The 9,294-nt window shown below is 45.6% G+C and overlaps 2 protein-coding genes across 4 annotated transcripts; both read right to left on the bottom strand.

The window, feature by feature from the left end:
- Positions 1-1,078: 1,078 nt before the first annotated feature.
- Positions 1,079-3,639, bottom strand: LOC100383612 (uncharacterized). The gene is made up of 3 exons (NM_001176260.1): positions 3,264-3,639; positions 2,135-2,912; positions 1,079-1,481 (listed from the first exon to the last, which is right to left on the bottom strand). Exons 2-3 carry the CDS (start codon positions 2,321-2,323, stop codon positions 1,302-1,304), a joined length of 369 nt encoding a protein of 122 aa, NP_001169731.1. The 5' UTR covers positions 2,324-2,912; positions 3,264-3,639; the 3' UTR covers positions 1,079-1,301.
- On the bottom strand, positions 2,760-8,088 carry LOC111589230 (uncharacterized). 3 transcript variants are annotated; one of them, XM_035963491.1, is made up of 10 exons: positions 7,694-8,088; positions 7,220-7,392; positions 6,338-7,139; positions 6,049-6,171; positions 5,804-5,866; positions 5,652-5,731; positions 5,074-5,318; positions 4,677-4,994; positions 4,518-4,581; positions 2,760-2,912 (listed from the first exon to the last, which is right to left on the bottom strand). In XM_035963491.1, the coding sequence occupies exons 2-10, from the start codon at positions 7,295-7,297 to the stop codon at positions 2,829-2,831; spliced, it is 1,857 nt and encodes a 618-aa protein (XP_035819384.1). In that variant the 5' UTR covers positions 7,298-7,392; positions 7,694-8,088; the 3' UTR covers positions 2,760-2,828. The 3 variants fall into 3 exon arrangements, with proteins under 3 accessions (XP_035819384.1, XP_008663312.1, XP_020400777.1); XM_008665090.4 differs by lacking the exon at positions 2,760-2,912 and adding an exon at positions 3,956-4,315; XM_020545188.3 differs by lacking the exons at positions 2,760-2,912; positions 6,049-6,171 and adding an exon at positions 3,956-4,315.
- Positions 8,089-9,294: the final 1,206 nt, after the last annotated feature.

Here is a 9,294-nt window from a genome sequence, read left to right as displayed (position 1 = left end):
TACTCCATTTAGATTCAACCACTTCAAAAGTTAATTTACAGGTCATCGCAGTCCAAAGGGTGGCGAGGTCATCATCGAGGGTGAGACGGTGAGTCCAGCCACTCGGCGGCTGGCCTCCCCGGTGCTGCGGCCTTCGTAGCGGCGAGCACGGCAAACATCTCCGGAGCCGAGCAGACAGCATCGTTGGCTTCTTCGTCCCCTCCAAGCTGGAGCTTCTTTGGGGTCGAGCACGGTGGCCCGGCCTAGCCATGACGTTGACAGCAGCGCGCGCATGGAGTTGTCATCTTCAGTTTACATGCTAGTTTAGGCATCATCTTCAGACATCCTATCAATCATGGCAACCGAGACCTCGTCGGAGTTCATCATTGGTCTTGGTTGCAACAGCCATAGACATTTTAGCCACTATGTCTATGGCTCTATGCCCATGTCCAGACATTTCTACTTTTTCTTTCAATGGACAAACATTTCTGATATAACAAGGACACAAATGTCAGGCCTGCAGGCTTCGGATATAAACTGATGAAACCAGCAACCCACTAATGTAGGCCCCCTTTGGAACAAAGGAAAAATAGAGGAATTTTTGGAGGATTAAAATCATATAGGAAATTTTCCTATATATCCCTTTAGAGCAAAGGATTGAGTTCCTATAAATTTCCTATAGTATTGTTCATTGTAGCAAGATTCTGGAGAATTGCTAACAACAGGTCCAACCTCTTGAAAACTTTCCTTTGTGTCTATCTCTCCTCTAATTCATGTGTTCTTTATATGCTTCATCCAAATACTTTATTTGATGTTTTCTTGTATTTTTAATTCCTTTAAGATTGTAGTTGTCATGCAACTCTATTCCTACGTTTTTCATATTCCCACATTTTACCAAAGGAGGCCTTCGTAAATGCATTTATAGATACATTCCTTTTACTTTGTATTTAAGTGTATAAAAAATACATATCTAGAAAAGCCAAAGTATTTTATACTCGCTCCGTTATTTCTATTTGTCACATTTTAGTTCAAAAATGAACTAGTGGTGACAAATATTCGAGAATTAAGGTAGCAATTTGGAAGGGAGGAAGTAGTATTTGCTACAGAACTTTCTGTACTACAAGTTCTCCTGGTATTACATCTGCCAATGGATGGCTTTATACAGAGAGCCACAGGATGGCTACTGACATTCCTGTGGCTGTGGGTGCCGAGGAAGCATACATGTTTGCTTCGACCTTCTGTGCTTCAATTCTGGCCACAGATGACTAGGGTGTGGACATCTTGATGATATGGTTCTTCTGCACTTTGGCGTCGTCATTTCCTCACCTTCTAGGTCTAGGATGGAGTGTCCTAGGCTTCCATTTATCAGCATCCGACATGGCACGCTGCGCATTCACAACCGAGAGCGATTCAAGTATTACATCCCTCATGTGAGCAGCAGCAGCTTCTCCACGCCGTGTCGCCAGCTCTAGATACATGAGACACTTGACCTTGTCTCCTGCCTGTGTATAAAACGAGAGAGACAACGTCACGCCACTCGCCAACTGAGTTACAGGTAAACGCGTGAATTTCTTAAAATTGAGGAAGCAATCACAGTACGGGAACCTGGCATGGGTTCGTGTTATGAGTAACTTATAATACTTCGATACAAGGGACTAAGGGTTGGTCTAGTTAATAGCATGCCGTGGAAATTATCATCACCTTGAAATGTCAATTTGACCTGTAGGTACTGCCAATCTTGTGTTTAAGAAATTTACCTTGCCTATGTTACCCGCACATCCACTCTAATCCAAACCACTTTTACAAAGGAATTAGACCAGCTGCAATGTTACTTTAAGTTTCACCCGCGCACAGCACTCGTTTGCAATGAAGACATGGAAAGTCAATGCCAACACTGTATAGTTTAGTAGGAGATCTGATTATGTGGGAACTACTCCTAGGACGATTTCCATTTTCTCGAAGAAATCAAGCATTATGTCCTAATCGTATGTGCGCATTATTTACAAACTGAAATGCATAACGGTATGCAACACAGGACAAGCTCCTGAAAAACAGTTCCGAAACAAAAGTGCACTGCTATGCCAAACATTTTGAAAAAAAAAACAAATCCAGAAAAGCAAATCTGGCACTCCTATGAGAAAGAGATGAGACATACCGCACAAAGCTTAATACCACACTCATAAAGAGCTTTCTTGTGACCACAATCAGCAGCTAGTTGAAGCCACCTCTTAGCACGCACTGGATCCTGTGCAAGCCCTTCACCGTAGCTGTAACACAGGGAAATGTTATACATGGCCCGTACATTCCCTCCCTCTGCAGCTCGCAAATACCATTTTGCCTGCATTAATAAGTCTCTTTCATATTCAGCACAACTCAAGTACTAAAAAGAGTATGGGAACTTGCTGGTAGTCCAGTATCTGCTGGTTAGTGTATTTTGATTGGTCCAGGTGACATGATCATAATTACATTGATAGAGGAAACCCAACCAAGATTACTTTTTTTCAAATTAAAAGCTACTTTCTCTTAGCTGAGTTAAAGAGCTTCAAAAGAGTCTGGTACTCAATAGCATCATCAGATCAGAGGGTAACGAGTAGTTCGTCAACTGAACATCAGTTGTCTATTCCTAATATATCTAGTAAGAGGTGTGGTAAATGCATAGATTGTATGAATAGGATAGTGTACCAATTATCCTAGTTTTTTTTCAACCACTGAATGCGTATAGAAAACAGAAATACTTCTACTGTAAGGAAAATTTTAAGTGGTGTGTGACACCGACATAGCAGAGGTATCACATCTTACAGCTTCCTTCTGATTCCGCTTGACACCCTTCCCGTTCTGCAAGCAAAGGCCTAGGTTGTATTGAGCACGAGCATTGCCTGCAGATGCTGATGGATAAAACCATCTAATAGCTTCCTCGGCCTTGGGTGGATCAGCTGCGGAAACATTTAGCAGCAATATCAGATGCAATGCCTTGAGATTAACAAGACAATTTATCAGTAACGAACTAATAAATAACATGCTTGACTACACTGATCAATTATCAGTGGATTCTTTATTACAGAGTACTATGCAAAGTTTAGGATTGGACATAAACAACCCAAAGTATACTGCACGAATCGCAACCGCAAGAGACAGTGACAGAGCACAGCAAAAGTTTTTTCCCCCAAAAATATTAGGAAGGTTCAAAAGTCCTGCAGATAAAATTAGTGCGCATCGAATATATGATGAACGGATAGAAGTCTAATCCGTCCTGAATCCCGAATGTTAACCCAAATCCACCATACCTTCGAGGTAGGAGACCCCAAGGTTGCACATCCCAATGGGATGTCCCAGGTCCGCAGCGCTCCGGTAGTAACCGACGGCTTCCTCCCGGCGCCCGTCCTCCCAGCACATCAGCCCGGCGTCCACCATCGCCGCCGCGGAGCCCAGCCTCGCCGCCCGCCGGAACAGCCCCAGAGCGCGCTGCCTCTCCGTCTCCACACGTTCGCCTCCCCCGCGCGAGGCAGCGGCTGCGGCTACGGCTCTGGCTCCTGTCACGGGGTCGTGCTTGACGCGTCGGCCATACGCGTGCAGCGCCGCGGCCTCGCGCAACGGCCGCAGCGCGTCCCACCACGCGCGGCACGCTCGGCTGGCCGCCGCGACGTCGGAGGCGCACGCGGCCGCGAGGGCCCGGTGGACGAGATCCGGCGGGAGCGCGGAGAAGTCCGCGCCCTGCGGCGTCGGCGCCGGCGCGGGCCGGGGCTTATGTTTTTTGGAGTGCCGGCGGCGCCGGCGGTGCGTCGCCGGGGACGGCGACGCGCGGGGCCGGGAGGAGAAGGGCGGCGGCGAGGGGGTAGGGGGCGGCCAGGTTTGGTTCCCGTCCATCAGAGGAGACGGGAGAGCCCGCGTCGGGCCAGGGGAGGAGGCGGGTTCGTTGTTGTTTGGCTGGAAGCCGCAGGACCGGAGCATGTCATGTCACTGTTTTTCCACTTATACGGATGTCAGTCACTGACAGTGACTAATTTGTCATAGCAGCCTGCAGCCATTTTCTATAGGTGTTGTAGGTTGCCAATCTATATGTTAGCATCTTTGTTTGGTAAAATAAACAATATAGGGTAAAATAAACAATATAGGTTGCCAATCTAGGACAAGTACAAGCTTTCCCTTGGAAAACAGATCTCAGGAAGAGGAGAGGAGCCTTGCCGCGGGGCTTGTCCTAGAGCCTCGCCTGCTGCTGCTGCTGGGACCAGTAGGCCTGCGCTAGGAGGACACGGTCTAGAAGTTCTTGTGGAACCGGCTGCCCTCTTCGTTGCTGCGGGGATATGCTCGCAGTGTGAACCAGGGTCTTCCACTTGTCCTGGTTCATCCATCAGCAGCATTTCAAAGCGTGTTCGAACGCCACAAGATACCGAACAGAGAAATGTACCGGTGGTGGCTATGGCAGAGCACCAGCACAGCATTGAAATCGACCAGAACTGGCTGCTTTTGTAGGTCTTTTAACTGGAAACTCAAAACTAATATCTAAAAAAAATGTGACTTTATTTTTAAGAGAAAATCACCTTGAGGTCGACGTAGGTCCGGTGATCTATACTGTCGAATGCAAGCGTTTTAACAGCTCTCCACCTGAACCAAAACAGCATCAGGAGGAACACATGAGCCCAACGCGTGATCCGAAATAAACCTGCGCATCAACCGAAACAGATTCACCGGACACAGACCTTCCAGTCCCAAGCTGCTCGACCGCTCCCACCAGCGCCTCAACCTCGCCGACAGTGAAGGGCCTCCTCATGCGCCTCTGCCCGACTTCAGACCCCTTGGACTTACAAAGGGGCACAATGGCTAGAGCGCCCACGTCTGAAGGCGCAGGCGAAACAGGGACGATGGCCTGGGAGCTCGCCGTCGTGTCCTGTGAAGCCATCTGAACAGGACAATGGACAGAGTACAGGTCAGAGAGAGAGCGGCTTCGATAAGGCGCTCTAGGCTGCTGGCTGTCATCTCCGACGTCGGCTTCAGGAAAAGGTTCCTCACACTTCATCCTGGAAACCATGGAGAGTTTAAGCTGCTGCATCCTCCAATCATTACACCTAAGAGAGCTGTACTGTGTAAGTCACCTACCTAGCTAATGGCTCCACCATATCTGTGGTGAGGAAATCCATCTGTTCTTGTATAATGACTCCAGAGGGAGGCTCGCGCTCACGCTCGCACTCCAGCGTGAAGTCTATGTTATTTAGCTTTTTATCGTGGCATATCCCAGCCTGACAAAGTGTCTTGTTGTCGTCTTGGATATCTTTTCCTTGAAGAAGAACACCAACGCGTAGGCCACCTTCCATTATACTATTGACAACATCCATAACAGCTCTCTGTAGGCATAGACGAACTACAAACTGTTACTAAACAAATTATTTATTTGCTCTGTATAGGGTACCAGTAAAACTATTGTGAAGACTCATTATTCCACATTGCAATAAACCTCAAATGCAGAAATCTAACATGACAGTCAACTGAATCCAGCGTACCAACTGTGGAATGAAAAAGATAAATCTATGAACTCAAGTGCGCTCTTGCAACCTTGCAGATTTCATCAATTACACTGTATAGTAAATTAATAACAGCATCACCAAAAAGAATATTGGGATGCCAAAGGAATGCACAATTGCTTAGCAATAACTTCTGTATGCCCATCTAGTGTTTACCTTCAGTGATCCAATGGTTGCATTTTCTGGGACCTTAATGAACAATTCTGGGATGTTGAATGACTTGATTCTTAGCTTAACTGAAAACAGGGGGAAATGATGAGTAATGGATTCAACAGCAACAAAAACAACACTACAGTATCCACGAATACCATGGTAATTCTCAGCTTCACATGATTTATTTTGACCTTCCATAGCAAATGATGTCCCACTAGCTGAAATGGCAAGCAACAGTTTTCTTTTAGTAAGAGAATTAAAACAATGACTGAGGCCATTAATGCCATGTGGAAGATTGGGTTTGACTGACTCAGTGCAAAGAACTTTGTGTCTGCATAATCTTAAAAAAAAACTAAAGACTTCAAATTACCAGGTAATGTGATTTGACAGTACAAAATACCTTCAGTTAGCATCTCCTTAGCAAAAGATGTACGGTGCGTTAGCTTTTTCTTTTTGAAAATCATTCTTTGCACCTTTTGGTGTGTGGTGGACATCTTTTTCCCACATAAGTTTAGCTTGCTACCTAGTTGATTAAGACAATCAGTAGCCCTTGATTAGTACAATTCCTGCATTGGCTAGTTGCTATGAAACTAGAGAGATGCAAATGGAAACATGGCTGTCTTTATGGCAACAATGGATCATTTAGTAGTATAGATAAAACAAACATTAAATTTGGGGGATTGTCATACCTTTTTTTGACAACCCTCCACAGATCTTTTTTGATGGAATCCCTCCACAAATCTTATTACGTGCTGCCTTCCTTACCTTCGAGGCAAGCAATTTCCTTATCCTATGGTTACCTAGATATTGTGGTTTGCAACCCTTACTTTCTATGGTGCTTGGATGCGTGCACCCAGAAGAATTTTCATCATCTTCTCTATCTGCAGTATACTGCACTACACCCCGATACAAGGAAGAGGTTTGATGTTCCTTGTCATGGCTGCTCAGAGGAACACACGAGCTACTGTCAGAACTAACCAAAGCCGGAGGTTTGCCATCCACATCCACGGAGTTAAATATACCATAAGCCACAGGATGTCCATCTGCTTGTCTTCTGCTCACTTTAGGTTCAGCTTGATGCACTTGTTCAGGCTCTGCTGAACTTGAGGAGCCTGCATGGTGTATTCCATAAGATCCACACTCAGGAATTTTTGCTAGCATATTTGATTTCACTGTTAGTGACTCTAATACTGTATCAGCTCCATTTCTTGTCGATGAGTTTTCTGCCAGGCAGTTTTTAGCTTGCCTAGGGAAGGCACTAACGCTACCAGAACCCACATCTTTCTCCATAGCCACATTTTTTAGAGGCGGAATTTCATCAAAGTGTTCTTCCTTAACTGATTTCCTTTTTTTAGCTTTCGCTGCACTGGTATTAGGAACGCTAGATGAATTGTCCTGATCTGCTAGTAACTTTCCTGCCACAGTTGCGAGCAAATCCATTGCACACATATCATCATTCTCATCTTTCTTTCTTCTGGTAGAACGTTTCCCCTGCATTACAGTTGATTGTTACATGGATTCAATGGCCATATTGTGATTAAAGAAAAACACCTAATCAAAAGAACATGTACCCGAGCTGAGTTTGGAACACGTGGCATAGTTGGAATTCGATGGCCACGGGAACTATAACCCAACCTCTTGCGCACCATAAAATCTTGATCACTTGATGTCACCACCTATATAGCGGGCTTTCACGGACAGCAAAGTGGTACAAATACCACGTCGATCAACCGATCATCTTTATCTGTACAAAACTAACTCGAATTTAGTAAACATTCACTCATCACAGATAGTTCAAGAACCGGGGACGAGTCTAGGGTCACTAGAAATTCCGCTCAAAGAACATAACCCAAATTGTTTTCTTGCAGGAAATGATTTTTTTGGCGATTACAAAAATACCACCAAATTCCTTCCTGTCCTACCTCATCCATGTATGTGTGCGCCTCTTATACGACGGGCGTAGAAACCAGAGAGAGAGAGAGAGAGAGAGAGAGAGAGAGAGAGAGAGAGAGAGAGAGGAGGATGAATAGCATAGGACTACATGCCTGCAAGAGCGTGCGCGGTGTCTCGGCATTCGGCAATCGGCGTCGTTGTCATGTAGCTTGGCAGCCCCGTCACATGTTCTCTTTCACGTTGTCAATGGAATGGGGATGTGAAGATCCTGCGGAAGCTCAGTGGTGAGGTCAGATGAGCGAGCTCGAGCGGGCTGGATGTGCTGCTTGCTTCTCCCCCCGACGGGTGCAGCTTCCAGATCCTGCAGGGGGGCAGATGGAGGATCCAGAGGTTGCAGAGATGAGGAAAGAGTCGGGGTCCGGGATGAGAACCGCCGGGCACCCTCGCTGGTTCCAGATCTTGGCCGGAGGTGGAGAAGCTCCACCGGACACGGAGAGGAGAGGGGACAGGAGGTGAGAGAGAGAGAGGCAGAGGGGCTTTAGGATATGGCCAGATAGTATAATGCACACTCTTTAAATGTTGAAGTTTGAAATTAGAGCAGGTATATCTGTATAAGTAATGTTGCTGAAAATAGTCTTACAGTTGTTAAACAATTCTAGATATGATCGAGTAGTTTCGCAATCTGATAGAGTATCGAAAAAGTCCCCATTCTCATTTCCCCGAGTTATGTAGTTAGAAGATTGAAATTCCAGTTATGTTCAAAATTCACTCTAGCTTTTGAGCATGTTAGAGCTTTAGGTTCTAGAGCTATCTAAGGCTATGTCCAGCATTATTCGGATGCGGATGCGGAAATGAGACTTTTTACGCATCATGGGGCGCATCGTAAATTTGACAGTACCAGCAGCTTGCACGTCGAGAGACGCATCGATGCTAAGAGGAGAGAAAAGTCATAGCTTTGCGCATTGTGTAGGCACCTCTCCCAAAATGCGAGACCACATGTGCAGTCCGTTGGGAGAGCTACAGTTTACATCCATTGCTCATAATGCACACCCAGGAGCATATATGCATCCCGCTGGGCATAGCCTAAGTTCCCCGTAGAATGAGGTTTCACCCTATAATTAAACAGTGGAGGCCATAATGATGAATGACAAGTAGAGTAGCATGAAAAGCCCATGTCTAATATGCCGGTACATCAGGGTAAGTGACGGCAAATTGTTGGTAAGAGTATCATCAATGACTACATGAGGAATTAGGTATGGCGAAAAGGGAGAGAAAAATGCTTTAGAAATGTTTTTGGAAAGGTTGGCCCATGTGCTCGAGTTGGTAGAACTCTTGGGAGTTGGCAATCGTTGAAAAAGGGTAAAACTCTGTTCCACGCGTTGTCCGACCTAGAGGGTGGACTATCAGCAAAGCTACCCAGAGAGTGGAGAGACACAATGTTTTGTGTCTTGTGCTAAAGTTTGAACGGTGGACTATCTAGGCTTGGGGGCAAACTGTCCATGAGACCTTTCTAGTGGCGAACAATGTCTAGGAACTATCTGAGTCCAGATATGTTTGGCCAACATACTATTTGCACCCTTGCACTGACTATTCATCGGTCACTAACTAAGTTGCCTACACGATTTTAATTGAAATATATTCGTTGTTGTTCTATTGTAGACTTTCTGTGAATTGAACTATAGATTGTCCACAAGTGTGTAGATTCTTCAAAAAGTTCAGTAATGACTACTTGTCCTCTCTCTCCTCTATAAAT

The sequence above is a fragment of the Zea mays genome, chromosome 10 (genome assembly GCF_902167145.1).
Source record: "Zea mays cultivar B73 chromosome 10, Zm-B73-REFERENCE-NAM-5.0, whole genome shotgun sequence".
Lineage (NCBI taxonomy): Eukaryota > Viridiplantae > Streptophyta > Magnoliopsida > Poales > Poaceae > Zea > Zea mays.
This window is presented reverse-complemented; position numbering and strand designations above follow the sequence as displayed.